General features: G+C 49.6%; 1 protein-coding gene across 2 annotated transcripts in view; it reads right to left on the bottom strand.

The window, feature by feature from the left end:
- The window catches only part of PCNT (pericentrin), a 106603-nt gene that overhangs the window by 61251 nt on the left and 28004 nt on the right, over nt 1-17348 (bottom strand). For both annotated transcript variants that reach the window (XM_040986774.1, XM_040986775.1), the window contains exons 14-17: nt 13220-13695; nt 11314-11863; nt 8111-8332; nt 1091-1240 (exon numbers count right to left, since the gene is read on the bottom strand). In XM_040986774.1, the coding sequence (XP_040842708.1) occupies nt 1091-1240; nt 8111-8332; nt 11314-11863; nt 13220-13695 (1398 nt within the window). The remainder of the gene's footprint in view (nt 1-1090; nt 1241-8110; nt 8333-11313; nt 11864-13219; nt 13696-17348) is intronic.

Here is a 17348-nt window from a genome sequence, read left to right as displayed (position 1 = left end):
GAACGACCTGGCAGAGAAAAGAAAGCTGCAGCATACGGCTGCGACCCAACAAGCAGTCTCCCCGAAAGACTGCGCATTCTCTCGGAGACAAGGTACAGAGCTGAGCACCCGGGTGCAGCCTCCCCAGCACACAGACACCAGAATCGCAACATGGCTGGTGACGACGGAAGAGAGACCAACCAGGGGCCAGCATCCCGTACCGGCTCCCACCTCAGCCGATCTGACTGCTCTACTTTCTGACCTAGCTCCCTGTTAATGACCTAAGAAAAACAGATAGCTGGGCCCAGTGGAGTAGCTTACTGGCTAAATCCTTGCCTTTCAACCACCAGGATCCCATATGGGTGCCTGCTTGTGTCCCAGCTGCCCCGCTTCCTATCTAGGTCCCTTCTTGTAGCCTGGCAAAGCAGCAGAGGACAGCTCAAGGCCTTGGAACCCTGCAGCCACATGGGAGACGTGGAAGAAGCTCCTGACTTCGATCAGCTCAGCTCCAGTCATTGTGAGCCAGCAGATCCAGGATCTTTCTCTGTCTCTCCATGAATCTGACTTTCCAATAAATTAATTAACTAATTAATTAATTTTAAAAGAAAAGGAACCAAGGACCTGAACACATGTTGCTCCAAAGACATCAACAGCCAAGAGGCCTATGAAGAGACCCTCAAAACCACGTGTCACAACTACAATGAGCCTGTCAAAGTGAAAGAAGCAGAAGAGTAAGTGTCAAGGTAAAACAGAGCAGCCACCCAGAAGGCACCACTCTCCCACAATGGGAATGGGAAGCAGAGCTCTAACAGACGCTTGCAAACAAGCATAAGTAACCAAGCATCCTCCCAGAGGACCGCAACCCTCGAAAGCACACATGGGACTGCTGTGGCAGGTAGGCGGAGCGCTGCTGACCTGTGCTACCACCTAGCAGGCAAGACAAGCAGCGACCAGATCTACCTATACAGGGTCCCAAAGGGTCCTCAAGAGGGACCTCACACAAGAAGCAAGGCTGAGATGGCATGTGTGATGATGACACCTGCCGTGACAGCCTTCCCGGTGCCACTGAACTAAGCGCAAGCAGCACCCAGGAAAGGCCCCTCCCACTCACCTGCTGGGCTTGGTGGGTTTTCTCCTGAAGCTGCAGCGACAGAGATGCTACAGTCTCCTGTGGGCAGAGAAACTGGCCCTGTTCCCTGTTGCAATTTCCCACCTCCTCTGGTTGACTTGGAGCAGTGTTCTTCTCACCTTCAAATCCTTTCTGCCCAAAACAACCACAACAACAAGTTATTAAGCTGGGAAACCACAGGCACTGCACAAACATTCGGTGTGCATTCACTCTCTGAGCCTCAACTCACCAAGAGCAAGGCTCTGCCCACCTCATGTGAGAGCAAGCTTGCTTCCTCCCCCAAAACTGCTCAGGCAACAGTTTAACATGCAGTGTCACAACACCAGCCCCACAAACTTTTTTTTTCAAGATTTACTGATTTGCTTGAAAGAGTGACAGAGAAAAACAGTGCTGCTGCAAGGCCTCCAACGCCTGCAGCACCCCAGGCTTCCTCTGCTGTACAACCCGCTCCCCAGCAAAGACATCTTTATAAAGGAGTTCACCATCACTATGGGGTCCAGGTCCTGAGAATCCAAGACACTCAAGAACCCAGTGCCCAGTGCCGTCTCCTAGCAGCTAAAGTCCTCACCTTGACAGCACCGGGATCCCATATGGGCGCTGGTTCTATCCCAGCAGCTTCACTTCCCATCCAGCTCCCTGCCTGTGACCTGGGAAAGCAGTCGAGGATGACCTAAAGCCTTAGGACCCTGCACCCATGTGAGAGACCCAAAAGAGGCTCCTGGCTTCTGATTGGCTCAGCTCCAGCTGTGGCCGCTTGGGGAGTAAACCATCAGACTGAAGCTCTTCCTCTCTGTCTCTCCTCTTTGTATATCTGACTTTCCAATAAAAATAAATAAACCTTTAAAAAAAAATGCTTCTATGTTGTGGGCTAAGGAGTTGATGAGCACTCCTTAAGCTGAACAGTAACAGGAAACAGCTTGCAGCTAAAAGCACCTGGTCTAATCAGACTCACTGGCATCCTATTGTTTGGTTAAAGAGCTTGGGGGAAACAGTATATAAGGAGTAATAAAGGGAGGCTTGAGAGAGACTTCCACCATCACTGGTCTCCTCTCAGGTGCCTCATTCCCAGACCCTCTCCACGTCCACGTTACTGGCTCTGCTGGCCAGAGCATTTCTGGGCCCAGTGCCGTGGCCTAGTGGCTAAAGTTCTTGCCTTGAACGCGCTGGGATCCCGTATGAGCACAAGTTCTAATCCTGGCAGCACCACTTCCCATTCAACTCCCTGCTTGTGGTCTGGGAAAGCAGTGGAGGATGGCCCAAAGCCTTGGGACCCTGCACCCATGTGGGAGACCAGGAAGAGCTCCTGGCTCCTGGCTTCAGATTGGCACAACACTAGCCTTTGGGGTCACTTGGGGAGTAAATCATTGGACAGAAGATATTTGTCTCTCCTCCTCTCTCTCTCTCCCTATATATATATATATATGTCTGACTTTGCAATAAAAGTAAATAAATCTTTAAAAAAAAAAAAAGAAAGATAAGAAGTTTCTTCCTAAATAATCAAGTAGATTTTAATAAAGCTCACCCTGGAAGATTAACATCTGTTAATGAAATAAGTTTAACAAAAGAGGTAGAACTTCTAGAATAGAAAAGAAATCCAAAATTGTTTCTCTAAAATAGCACCACGATGATGGTAAAAACATATGAACCCGCTTTGGACACAGTAATGGACACCTTGAGAGCCTGCAGCATGCCCAGCCTTCACTAAGACAACAAGAGGAGGAATGACCTAGCCCACTCCTCCAGGTTAGTCTTGAAAAAGCAATAGTCACTGTGTTTCCCCTGAAGGGAAACAAGAGCAGAGTGGACACAGAACACCCCCAAAACACCAAGTCCCCAACTTTCACCCACCCCCTGTCTGTTCTGGACGCAGCCCACTGTAAAGCCATGCACAAGGACGTGAATCACAGCTTGTTGGGCACCAAGTCCACCCCAGGCCATGTCACCGCAATCAGGGGCCACTGTTTAGCAGCACCGCTGCCAAAGTCAGTGATGTCAGATAGCTCCAAGGGGGGCAACCACAGACTGCTAGGGTCCACATGCAGTAGATGTGGATGACACAAAGGTGTAAAGAGAACAGCTCCCCTGTTTGGCAGGACCCAGCAGATGTCTCTCTGACCACCTTGATGCAGTCTCACCCTGTCTGCATGGACACTCAAGCACCCCATTAAGAATTCTGTAATCTGTTGAGGCATCGTTGTTTGCCCTTGTGAGACGGTTTGTGCTTGAGGGTAAATGTTCCTGATCGCGTCTTGGTGAACGGACCATTGACAATTTACACACAGGAGCACAATTAGGCCCATGCCATTTCTGGACAGCTTATTGGGTGATTAACCATTGCCTCAGAATCTGGACAGCCATGTAGCATACCTTCTGGGAAAAGGCTTGATAGACATCCTAAATATTAATGCAAATGATGGGAGTAAGAGCTGAAACTGCTATGGCATTAAATATAGTTACTGTTATCTTAAAGGCTAGCCTGTCTTTGCAATTTCTTTGAAGCACAGAGAATGTTAACTGTTCTAGCCACTTTTACAATTTTTAGCCAGAGGAATTAAGGATGCTTTTATTAAAGAAATATGCTTTTAATTATTGTTTCATTGTTTATGGGGTTGTAGAGCCGATAGTTGTAGGGGGATTTAATATTTGAAACTTTTGTCTTGGATTTTCATGTTTTTTTCCCTTGTAACCTATTTATCCCATTAAATGATAGGTAAATCGTAGAAATAGAAATGTGGTAGGAATGTATTACTGATTAGCAGGTAATCGTATGTGCCTTGGCCTTTGAGTCCTGGCTGTTGCTCCATGGCTACTACTGAAGAATGAATAAAGGCTTGCTTTGAAGAATATGTATACATTATGTTGCAGAATTATCTTTGGGGCACCTGCTCAGCCCTGAAATACAGAGAGAATGATCAAATGTCTGTGCATGCCCCCTTAGTCTTGAAATAAAAATAGAACAATTAGTTGCTTATGTAGAAGCTTGTGAAGTGTCTGAGTAAATAAAAAAGGACAGCTTCTTGAAGCTGTGGCAAGAAGGCACCAAGTGACAATGTCTTTCATTATCGCCCACTCCACGCTCCCTTCCCGAGTTCCGAACTCAGCTGCAGCTGGTCTCCAGCAAAAGACGTAATAGACAAAGTGACAATGTACCATGTTCCTGGGAACTCTGAAAAGCTCCAACACGTTCTGGGACTCTGGAAGGCCAAGGCAGGTGCAGGGCTGAGTGGGCATAGTGCTTCCCTCAGACAAGAAGTGAAGGCCCCACAAGAACCACACACTTCCTACCACAGCACCGAAGGCCAAAGGCACCCAAACAGAGTCCTGCACACACACAGAACTCTTCATGTCATCACTGACATGAAAGACTCAGCAGAATGTTCCAACGCACAACGCTCCCAAGATCTGCCTGCTGAACCAAAAGGCAGAACAACAGAGAGAAGGAAGGGGGCGAGAAAGAGAACCTACCATTTGTTGGTTCAGTCACCCCCAGACAGCTACTAGGACTGCAGCTGGGCCCAGCCGAAGCCAGGAATTCCAACCTGGTTTCCCACATGAGTGGCCACTGCCTGCTGCTCTCCCGGAGCACGAGCAGGGAGCTGGGCTGGCACTGAAGCACTGGCATTACAACAGCAGCTGGACTGTCTGCTCCACAACACCCACCAACCATCAGCAGGTCTAAGTCAGAGCCAAGACCCGAGACCGAGATGGGAGTCTGGGCAACAGACACAGGAAAAACAGGTCACGCCTCAGTCTTGTAGACCACTCTCACACAAAGCAACACACATATACAGGAATCCCAGCAGGTCAGCAGACAGCAAAAAGACCTGAATAGAACAGCCAAAAACTTCCTGAATTTGATGAAACAAAGTTCAATCTGCATATTCAAGAATTTCAAGAAATCCAAACAGGATAAACTCTGAGATCTACATCTATGTGCATCATAATTAAACTTTAAATCTTGAGAGCCACCAAGTGGGGTACTGGACAAGACTGATGCTACCCCCACAAACCAGCGGCTGAGATGGAGAGAAGCAGCCACTCCAAGTGCCAAGAGAAAGGCCAAAGTGAGAACCCCACACGCAGGAACTAGGTCTCAAAACAAAGGTGAACGTCAGACCCTACCAGAAACAAAGACTAAGCAAAATGAGGACAAGCAGCCCTTTCCTATAAAAATGAAATGGACACCATGTGGTAGCGTGAGCCCACTGTGTATGTAAAATAACAGACAAAATAAATGGTTTCATAACATTTGGTCTCCTACAACTTAAAAAACAGCTGCATAGAGAAATGCCGATGAACTAGTTGGACACCACATGACGATGCTGTTTCAATGGATGAAGGACCAGGGACACCGTGCTGACCTCTCAGGGCTGGCCGTAGGCTGAAAAGGGCCTCTGGGTGACTCTCCTGTGGTGCACTGCCAGCTGTGTAAGAAGTGCAGCCACTGCACCCAGCACACTCTTTGACAGTACACCCAGTCATGGTCCCTGAGGCTGAGGGTTGTCTTAAGTGCACCCTCTACTTGTTAACAGACAGACCGTGCTGAGACGGCTGCATCTTAGGCTGCTTGTCTGCTGATGCAGGGATGGATCGGCACTAAGGTGTATCACCATACACCAAAACTGCCCAGCACTGCATTCCACAAGGCATTCTCGTCATGAAGCGGTGCCTGCCTATTTAATGACGCATTCTGAAGGGTAATGACAGCACAAAGGAGAGCAGGGAATAAAGACATTATAGCAAATAATTTTAAAAATTACTAAAATGAAGTTAGTGTTAACCCTGGGACTGGCACTGTGGCATGGAAGACTAACCCTCCACATGCAATGCTAACATCCCATATGGAAGCTGGTTCATATCCCAACAATTCCACTTCCAATTCAGCTCCCTTGGAATGCCTTGGGAAGGCAACTTCAGAACACGGCACAAGTTTCTGGGTCCCTGCACCCTCGGGGGAAGACGTGGAGGAAGCTCCTGACAGTGGCTTCAGGCCTTGAGGTCATCTGGGGAGTAAAGCAGTGGGTAGAGGACCTCTGTCTGTCTTTCTTGCTCTCTGTAACCGCCCTTAAAATAAAATTAATATAGTGACCCCGGCATGATGGCCTAGTGGCTAAAGTCCTTGCTTTGCACGTTCTGGGATCCCAGATGGGAGCTGGTTCTAATCCTGGCAGCCGCATTTCCCATCCAGCTCCCTGCTTGTGGCCTACGAAAGCAGTCAAGGATGGCCCAAAGCCTTGGGACCCTGCACCCAAGTGGGAGACCTGGAAGAGGTTCCTGGCTTCGGATAGGCTCTATTCCGGCTGTTGTGGCCACTTGGGGAGTGAATCAGCAGACAGAGGATCTTCTGTCTTTTCTCTTCCCTGTATATTGGACTTTCCAATAAAAATAAAATAAATATTTTTTTAAAAAGTAAATGCCATAGAATGACATAGGAATGGCATATTTATTTCAATCATTCAGAAAAAGAAATAGGTCCACCTGCAAAGAGTGACAAGGCAGGAAGGAAAGCAACAGAAGAATGGCGACCATCAGCACATCCAAACCAACCACAGGCTCTCTCAACAGTCTTAAAAATTAACCCATGAGCAAGTCCGTCTTATCTAACGTGAAATGAAGTTTCCCTGTGCAATCCACACAAACCAGCCACTCCAGACCCTCGCTTAGCGTCCACAGCACCAAGAAGAATTCTTTATAGAATAAATATTTCTATCAAAAAAAAAAAAAAAACCAACCTTACAGTTTCAGAGAACTTTTCCCACAACCAAACTCCAAAGGGCAGTGACCTAGAAGGTGTCCGGTGGCCTGCCTGCACTCATGCGCAACACTGGATCCCAACAGGTGTGGGCTATTTGTGGCCCAGGACTGCCTGTCCCTGCTATTTCAGGACACTAACCCTAAATCCCAGGACACACCCAGTAGGGTAGCGGGTGGGGCAAGTCAGCATCTTTTCCAGGAATAAGCTGGTGCCAAGCAGGCCCTGTATGCTTCCGAATGTGAACCACAGCCAGAAAGCCAGGAACCCAAGTCAGATGGGAGAGGAATGAAATAATTTTTGGGTAGAATGAGTTGCAGTTAACTAAGGGAGAGGCCGGTTCTGTGGTGCAGCCAGCTCATCCTCCGCCTAAGGCAATGGCATCCCATAGAGGCACCAGTTCTAGTCCTACCTGCTCCACTTCTGAACCTGCTCCCTACTAATGGCCTGGAAAGGTAGCAGAAAATGGCCCAATGTTTGAGCCCATGGCCCAACTGAGAGACCCAGCCCTGGCCACTGCAGCTATGTGGGGAATCGAATCAGGTTATGAAACATCTCCCTCTGTAGCTCCAAATCTCAAACAAATAAATAAATATTTAAAAATTAATAAATGAATCCTTCTGAAAAAAAAAAATTATTTTTATTGGAAAGTCAGACATACAAAGAGCAGAAACACAGAGGAAGATCTTCCATCTGCTGATTCACTCCCCACGAAGTCCCAACGGCCAGAGCTGAGCCAATCCAAAGCCAGGAGCCAGGAACCTCCTCCAGGCCTCCCATGTGGGTGCAGGGTTCCAAGATTTTGGGCTGTTCTCGACTGCTTTCCCAGGCCATAAGCAGGAAGCTGGATGGGAAGCAGGGCTGCCAGGATTAGAACCAATATGGCATTGACTTTAGTCACTAGACTAACACACTGGGCCCATGAATCTTTAATTAAAAAAAAAAAATTACTCCCAAGATGTTCCAGGCACTGAGAGTAGTTGTCACAGAGGGAGGAACATGAACAGGGATGACACAGCTTGCTGCCCTCAGTTCAGATGAGCAGGGCTGCCAGCTCAGATGGGCCCTCTACTGCACACATCTCCTGACAACAAGGCTGGAACCCTGCCCTCCTTCCACACGAGGGAGGCCAGTGGCTCTTGGCATAGATGCCTGCTTCTGGCTTGTCTCACTGGGACAGCATCATCACCATACCCTCACGCCCACAGAGCAGGCCCCACTGAAGGAACCACACTGCCTCGAGTGCTTACCTTCACAACCTGCTCCTGTGGGGCCTGCACCACCTGGGACTCAGCCTGCTCGGCTCGCTCCTGCAGCTGTGTCTTGGCCACAGGCCTGGCTCCCGGCTCCTGCACAGTAGCTTGGTTCTGGCAATCCAGGCACAGGACCTCAGCGCCCATCCTGTCCTGAGCTGCAACCCACTCCTCTTCTAGCAGGCGCCTCTGATCACGCAGGGCCGTAGCCAGTTCCTCCTGCGAAAAGAACATCCGCGAGTGACCATCTCCACTCATGCAGTGCACACACACACCTCGCCACTGCACGTCCACACGTTTCACATGCACAATACACACCTCACCAGTGCCCATCCACACATCACACACACGCCAATACACACCTCACCACTGCCTGTCCACACATCTCAGACACATACTACATACACCTCGTCACTGCCCATCCACACATCTCACACACACCTTGCCACTGCCCGTCCACGTTTCACACACGCAACACACACCTTGCCACTGCCCATCCACACATCTCAGACACATACTACATACACCTCGTCACTGCCCATCCACACGTCTCACACACATCTCACACACACCTTGCCACTGCCCGTCCACACGTCTCACCAAGCCTGTGCACACGTCTCACATGCACAATAGACACCTCGCCACTGCCCGTCCACATGTCACACACACACACACAATCACTGCCTGGCCACACATGCCTCACCCTGTGTGCAAGATGTAAGCATTCCTTCTTTCATCAAGTTTTGCCACTAAACAGTTACACCACGTGAGACGCAAGCTTCTCCTTTCTAAATATGCTTTTGAAATTTCATTCTATTTACATCAAGTAAACCAAGAAAACCTACAAATCTGAATCCCCATGTGGTAACAGCTGCTACTCCTCAGGGCCTCTGCTTCCTGTGGGCACCAGCTGGGCAGGAAAATAGCCTGCAAACACCCCAAAGACGGTGGCCTGATGCCTCTCAGCTGTCACTTAGGTCAGTGTGCACCCTAACTCACACCTGCTCAGCCCCGGTCAGGGTCCACAGGACTGCCTACATGGAGTCCAGACCACACAAGAGGCCCTGGAGACAATGTGAAGCCTTCGCAGCTATCACAACAACTATGGAATAACAGCAAAGGTCCAAGGCCAGAGTCCTGCCACCATGTGGAATGCATGGATGAAGCTCCTGGCTTTGACCTGCTCCAGCGCTAGCCAAGGCAAGCATCTGAGGCAGTGAACCAGTGCATGGAAGCTTACTCTCTCATTGTTTCTCCATCTCTTTAATTCTTTCTAAATAAACACATCTTTAAAACACACACAGTCACTATGTCTCCAATCTCAAACAAAGCTGATGGGGACCAAACTAGTTCTCTGTCTCTCCTACTCTCTGTATATCTAACTTTGCAATAAAAATAAATAAATCATTTGCTGGGATCCGTGTGATGGGTGTAGAAGACAGGAAGGTGTGAAGAGTATTGTTCCACTGCAGGTAGGGCCGCAAGGAACTTCCTGAATGCAGCTCCGCCTCCCTTTGCATGGACACCAGACAACCCCGCTGAGAATTCTGTAATCTACTTAGGCATTATCTGCCTCTGCGGAGTTAATGTTTGTTGCCAATGTGAGCTTGGAAGTTGATGTTGCTGATACCATTTTAGCCAAAGGCCTTTCATTATTGCTGCCCCCATTGATCATATACTAAGCAAGGGTGTAAAGTCCCCAGGTGTAGTGGGAATCTATTCTTTCCCTCTTTCTTTGATCTTTAAGTCCTTCCTTCTGTGATTCCTTTCCTCCCTTAACCGATTCAAGACTAAGCTGCAGAATGAGGATTGTAGTAGGAATGTGTATTGATTGATATGTACCATCTATTGAGAACTTCCTGACCACAGGGTCAGGATGGATAACATTCTGCTTTAAGGTGAAACAAATGGCAGAATTATCCTTAGAAACACCCACTTGACCATGACGTAAAAGCCTGAGCCAGAGTTTGACTGGTTCTGTAGAAATAAAGCAGACAGTTTTCATGCATTGTCCACGATGATCATGGAATTGTAGTGGTCCATCTCTCTCTTTCTTTGTGCCTCATTCACGCACCCTTCTCAAGTTCTGAACTCAGCTGGAGCTGGACTCCAGCAATCTTTAGAGAAAAACGGAGGGGGTAGTGTGGAGGCCTAGTAGCTAAAGTCCTTGCTTTGAATGCACCGGGATCCCAAATGGGCACCAGGTCTAATCCCGGCCGCCATGCTTCCCATCCAGCTCTCTGCTTGTGGCCTGGGAAAACAGCTGAGGACGGCCCAAAGTCTTGGGACCCTGCTCCTATGTGGGAGACCCAGAAGAAGTTCCTGGCTCCTGGCTTCAGATCGGCTCAGCTCCAGCTTGGGGAGTGTACCATCGGACTGAAGCTCTTCCTCTCGGTCTCTCCTCATCTCTGCATACCTGACTTTGCAATAAATAAATCTTTTAAAAAGGAAAGAAAATAAAGAATAAACTAGCAAGCACCAACCATACAGCAGGGCAGGAAACCCTCCACAGCTCCACACAGCATGCCTGTAAATGGCAGTGCACACATTTCTGTTTCTTTAGAAGACAAAGTGAGACGCACATGTCTACAAGAGACCCTCCCAACTGCCAGTCCACTGCTCTAATCCCCACCTCAGCCAGGAGTCGGGGAGTAAATCTGGGTCTGCTACTGGAGTGGCACAAGCCCAGCCACACCCCTCCTCACAGGAGCAGGCAGCCCTGTCCCAAAGGTCCAGCTTTGTCCCAAAGGCGCAGCCCTGGAACGCTGCTTCCTGGACAACACAAAGGAGCCCAAGCCACATGAAAAAATCAGGTGCCAGAGACCGTAGTAAGGTAATATGGGAGATGGGTCAAGGAAGACAAACACATCGGAATGCCAGGGGCTGCAGCTTCTCCAGATGGGCTCCCCATGCCCAGGAGAATCTGACCCACTCACCACGGCCTCAGAACCACGGCTTACCCAGTCAGGTGGGCCTTGAGCAGGTGGGGAGGCCTGTGGGCACTTGTAGACCAGAGGCCAGTGCCTCAGTCACGGTATGTGAGAAATAAGCCCGTCACACTCACTGCTTGCGTCCCTTACAGCACAATCAAGCCATGGCTGCCGGCAGCAGTTTGAGACACGCACACTAACACAAAAGCATCTGCAACACACTGGTGGCATACACAGCAACAGGGAGAGGTCCTGGGAGAAGCACCTCACCTGGTGAGCTGCCTGCAGCCTCACAGCCAGGGCTCTCAGGTCCTCAGCATGGGCAGCACTCAGTTCGTCCCTCAGGCTGTCCTTGGCCAACTGGAGCTCCTCGTCATGCCGCAGCCGGAGCTTCTCCAGCTCCTGAGTCAAAGTCGCCTGATCCTGCAACTGCTCCTCCAGGTCTGCCTGCAGCCGCTCCAGAGCCCTCCTGTGCTCAGCCCGCACAGCCTGTGCCTCAGACAGGTAACGGGACTCCAGCAAATCCAGGCTTGACACATGTCTTGTCTCCAAGGCGCTGATGTCAGCGGCATGTTTTGCCTGCAGTTCAGCCCCAAGTGCCTCTAGGAGCCCTCGCCGCTCGCTCTCCAAGGAGGTCGTCAGCTCGCCTAGCTCAGCCTGGTGCCTGGTCTCCAGCTCTGCCCGCACAGTCAGAAGCTGCTGCTGGTACCTGTCTCGGAGGCCCTGGAGCTCACGGGCGTGCTTCTCCTGGGTCTCACACAGCAACGCATCCTGCTCAGCAGCGAACTTCTCCATCATCTCCTTGCGTTCCTCCAAAAGCCTGAGGCAAAAACCAAAGTGAACACAGACGGCCACAGAGGAACCAAGGACATTGGCCTTCACTGAGACCCTGTACCCACCTCCCACTGGCCTTCACTGAGACCCTCCAGTCCGAGTCTCAGCTGCTCCACTTTCCATCCTGCTCCCTCTTAATGGCCTTGGAAAGCAGTGGGAGGATGGTCCAAAGCCTTGGAATCCTGCACTCACATGGAAGAACCAGAAGAAGCTCCCAGCTTCCAGCTTCAGACCATCCCAGTTCTGGCTGTTGCAGTCATTTGAGGAGTGAACCAGCAAATGGAATATCTGAAAACTCTCTCTCTCCCCCTCCCTCCCTCAAATAAATAAATCTTTTTAAAAGAACCAGCAAGCAGCACTGCCAACCGGCTCCGACTCCCCTTTCTGGATTCTAGTCATTCTTCTCCACTCTGTCCCAGTCCAAGATCCCCCAGCTCTAAATGGGAGAATGAAGTGCCACAAGAAGGTAGGAGCTCAGGGTGACTGGCTGAGAGGAGGACCCCAGCAGCAGGGGCTGAACTTCTCACCACAAAGAGGACAACCCTTGTCTGCCCAGAGGAAGGCAAGGTGAGGTCAGCTCCAGGCAGGGAAGTGGCCCCAGGGAGCAGCCAGCAGCCTGAGAGCTGCAGGGGTTATCAGACACCAAGACGGAGATGGACAACTCCAGTGGACGGACCAAACCCCATCAAGAGCCAGGAAGGACAAGGAACTGCATCTCTGAGGGTACATGGAGTGTGCTGGGTAAGCTCACACACATGCTGAGAGGCAATCCACAGCTCCTCACATTCAACCTGGGTGGGAGCACCAAGATGCGCACAGACTATCTGACCTCCCTGCGGACTGGGAAAGGCAGAACCCAGAGCAGGCGCAGCAGGGGCTGCCACCAGCACAGGCAGAGGCAGGCACAGGACAAACCTGCTTACAGCTCCAGGAAATAAGGGGTCTATTGCTGGGGGTTCAGGGAGTCTGTTGTAACAATAATTTGTTAAAAAAAAAAAAAAAAAAAAACTGAGGAGGATTTCTTCCTCACAAATAGAAGAACAGAAGGAAGGTGAGGAGATGATTCCACACACAGAAAAAGAGTTTTAAAAACGAGGAGTGAGGCTGATGATTCTGCTGCAGAACTTCCGACAGTGGAGACGTGAACTGAGACACGCACACCAATGTCTGCCAAAGGTGGCCTGTGACTGCAAGCAGGTGGCCCAGTACTGGCTTTAGGGCAGAAACTCACAACCTCACATACTTCTCCTAGGCCTCCCACACCTGCCCATCTGAGAGGCCCGCCTCTGCCCGGGATCCAGGACAGCCCCAGCACCCCAGCTGCTGCAGCAACGCCACGCACCGGTTCTGGGCCAACATCAACTGAAGGGCAAGGTCCTCTTGCCGGCACATCACGGTGCTCCCACCATCCTGGACAAGGTTCTGGTCCTGGGCGACAGCGGGCTCGAGGCTACACTGGCTGCACGGTCCAGCCTCCTCCCCGGGCAGGACCCCACACTCCAGCTGCCGCAGCCGGCCCTGCTGCTCTGTCACAGATCCCTCGAGGGCCAGAATCTGGGCTGCCTGTAGATCCTGAAGTCTCCTCATTTCGGCCTCTCGAATCTCAAATGTTTTCATCAGCAAGCATTTCTCAGAATCAGCCTTTTCCTTCAGTTCAAGGAGCATCAATGTTAATCTTGCTTCAGCTTCTCTTTCCATGTCCTCACTGGTAACTTTCCATTCTGTTTCTTTCTTTTTTAATTCTTCCTTCATTAGCTCAATCTTCCCCTTAGCTTTACTTAGTTCTTCCTGGTGGTGTACAACTAAATTATGTTTTACCTGTAGATGACAAGGTTATTGAAGAGGAAAGAAACAAATGGGAAATATTACTGAAAGGGGCCATCACCACAGTGTCCTAAGCAAAGCCACTGCCTGCATATGGGCGCCAGTTCGCGTCCCAGCTGCTCCATTTTCTGAACACGCTCCCTGGCTAACCGCCTGAAAGAACAGTGGAAGACAACCCAAGTGACTGGGCCCATCACCCACCTGGGAGACCCGGAAGAAGCTCCTGGCTTCAGACAGGTCATCTGGGGAGTGATCCAGTGGGCTCTATCTTCCTCTTCTCTAACTCTACCATTCAAATAAACTAAGGAACTCAATTCAGCTCAGAAGTTAGGGAAACTTCCACAACACAGGGGCATTACGAAATCAATGGTAATGCAAGGAACTTAAGATGGCTAAAATACATTAAATTCTACATAGCATCAACCAATTTGCTTTTTTCTCTGGAGGAACAAAGTGGGGTTGGAGGCGTGCTGATCTTGACCGAGGAGAACTCTGGGTCTTCTGCCAGAAGCCCTACAACAGAAAGGAACACATCCTACAGCAGCAAGAACAGATATCCCTGAGGAAAGCACAATGGAATGTGTCTCCGTCTCCTGTCTATGAAACGCACATGAACTTGAGCAAAAAGATGAATACATGAAAACTGGTGACTTTAAAGGTATTTTATGAAAAGGTAACTAAACAAGGACGCTAAAAAATGGTAAGTGCCTTAATATTACAAAGAAAGCTGGAGAGTCTGGCCCAGCGGCCGAGCACCTAAATCCTCGCCTTGCAACCTCTGGGATCCCATATGGGTGGCTGTTTGTGTCCAGCTGCTCTACTTCCCATCCTGCTCACTGCTTATGGCATGGAAAAGCAGTAGAGGGCGGCTCAAAGCTTTGGGACCCTGCATCCCCATGGGAGACCCAGAAGAGGCTCCTGACTCCTGGTTTCAGATCGGCTCAGCTCCAACTGCTGCAGCCACTTGGGGAGAGAACCAGCAGACAGAAGCTCTTTCTCTGTCACCTTCTCTCTGTAAATCTGCCTTTCCAATAAAAAATAAATAAATAAATCTTTTATTTTTTAGATTTTTATTTTTATTATTATTTTTTTAATTGGAAAGGCGGATATACAGAGAGGAGAGACAGAGAAGAAGATCTTCCGTCCGATGATTCACTCCCCAAGTGAGCACAATGGCCGATACTATGCCGATCTGAAGCCAGGAGCCTCTTCCGGGTCTCCCACACGGGTGCAGGGTCCCAAAGCTTTGGGCCGTCCTCGGCTGCTTTCCCGGGCCACAGGCAGGGAGCTGGATGGGAAGCAGGGCTGCCGGGATAGAACCAGCACCCATATGGGATTCCGGGCGTGCAAGGCGAGGACCTTAACCACTGCACCACCACACCGGGCCCAAATAAATCTTTAAAAAAAAAATGAAGAAAATATGTCTGTAAACCACCGAACATTAATAGTGATTAACAGGCATGTGGGAGAGGCCTCAGCCCCACTCCACAAGTCGAACTCGGCCATCCACGCCCAGGAATGGCTGAACAGAAATGACCTAATAATGACTCAGATGATGAATAAACTTGAATAAGCCACTGGAGGCCCAAGAGAAGCCAAAGCAGGCAAAGCCTGAAGAAGGGGCCAGACTGGCCTAACAATGAAGTGGCCCGGCTCACATCCTTCTCTCAAGTCCACCATCCTAGCATGAATTAGAACAACTGGAAGGGGGGATGCATGGGGAACCTCTAGAATGAAGAACAAACCTTGCTCCAGGTGCAAGCTGACCTCTGATCTACAAAGGTGAGGTGAACTGACATGGCAGGCCAGTTAGGACTAAAGCAATTAATTTAACACCACAGCCATGACAGGAGAGATGGAATGTGGTGTCTGCTCACCCAAGTTGACAACCTACAAAACAACAAACCAGCACCAACACTCTTCAAGAAAAATAGCTGATATATGAAACAATCAGAAACAAGGCATGCTACAAGGGAAAACAAGGTCAAGAGAGACTGCGGGGAGACGACACACATGATGAAAACAACCCCTGAGGCTTTAAACACGTTCAATCCTGAACCAAATCTCCTGCCATCTTCAGACAGTTTCCTCAAGAACAGAAAGGAGATTGAGAAGCAGGCTTGTGCATGAGAAACAGTGAGGAACTCCTTCAGCTGGAGGGAATCTGCCAACAGCAAGCCCGAGGCCCAGGAAGCAGCCAAGGGCAGACCACGCGCCTCACGTCCTTCCACAGGATGCTGACAGCACTGACCACAGCATGGCAGCCACAGCTGCAGGAGCACAGTGAAGAGAAGCAAACACACATGCACACAACCAACGGCATCGCGGTTTACCTGAACTGGCCGAGAGACGCTGAGAATACGCATTCTAACCCCGAGAGCAACCACTAAAAGCAATACTCAAAGACACACATGAAGATATTTCAAAATGCATACGGAAAATCAGAGTGAGACTTAATTTTGGTACAAAAACTTTTAAAACAATATATAGTTTTCTCATAAAATGTTTTCTGAGCCTAGGGTAACCGCCTCATGGTTAGATCCTCAACTTGAACATGCCAGGATCCCATATGAGACCAGTTCTAAACTTGGCAGCCCTGCTTCCCATCCAGCTCCCTGCCTGTGGCCTGGGAAAGCAGTTGAGGACGGACCAAAGCCTTGGGACTCTGCACCCACGTGGGATACCAGGAAGAAGCTCCTGGCTCCTGGCTTCAGATCGGCACAGCACTGGCCATTGTGCTCACCTGAGGAGTGAATCATCAGATGGAAGATTCCTCTGTGTCTCCCCTCATCTCTGTATGTCTGACTTTGCAATAAAAATAAACAAATCTTAAAAAAAAAAAAATTTGTGAAGCCTGGGACAACCAGACTCATGGAGTGAGCAGATCTCAGGAAAGAGGACCGCGAGAGTTCAAGCCTGTTGCTGTGCCTGGCCCAGCTGCAACCACCGCAGCCTTCACGGAGCAAACCAGCAGAAAGAAGAGATTTCATATCCAGTCTGGTCCACTCTCATTGGCATACTGCCAGGGAGCTCCAGCTGCCAACCTTCACGGTGCCCACACATTCCAAAAGCTCTCATCCTGCTCAAAGTCCTCACCAAAGCCTCCATTTAAGACATAACACAGTGATTCAAGCTGTGGGCAGTAACCACTTGCTGGAGTCCATGCAGTAGGTGTGAATAACACGAAGGTGTGAAGAGAACAGCTCCCCTGCTTGGCGGGGCCTGGGGGAGCTTCCAGCTGTTTGGCAGGGCCCAGCAGATTTCTCTCTGATCACCTTGACGCAGTTTTCATCCCCTTTCCCATGGACACTCAACCACCCCACTAAGAATCTTGCAATTTATTAGGCATAGTTTGCCCCTGTGAGATGGCTTCTTACAGCCAACATGAGCTTAAAAGTTAATGTTGCTGATAATGTCTTGCTGAGTGGGCCTTTAACTGCACACAAGAGTACAATTAAGCCCATGCTGTTTCCAAACACCTTATTGTGTGCCTAACCATTGCTCAGAGATCTGGCCCAAATATTTAGCATGCTTTCTGGGAAATGGCTTGATAAGAATTTTACAAACTAACGGAAGTGATGGGAGCATGGACTGAAATTGCTATGACAAAAAATATAGCTACTGGGACCCTAAAAGCTATCCTGTTA

This window comes from Ochotona curzoniae, unplaced genomic scaffold (genome assembly GCF_017591425.1).
Source record: "Ochotona curzoniae isolate NIBS_2020 unplaced genomic scaffold, NIBS_Ocur_1.0 contig_4516, whole genome shotgun sequence".
NCBI lineage: Eukaryota > Metazoa > Chordata > Mammalia > Lagomorpha > Ochotonidae > Ochotona > Ochotona curzoniae.
The sequence above is the reverse complement of the archived record's forward strand: the minus strand, read 5'-3'. Positions and strand labels throughout refer to the sequence as shown.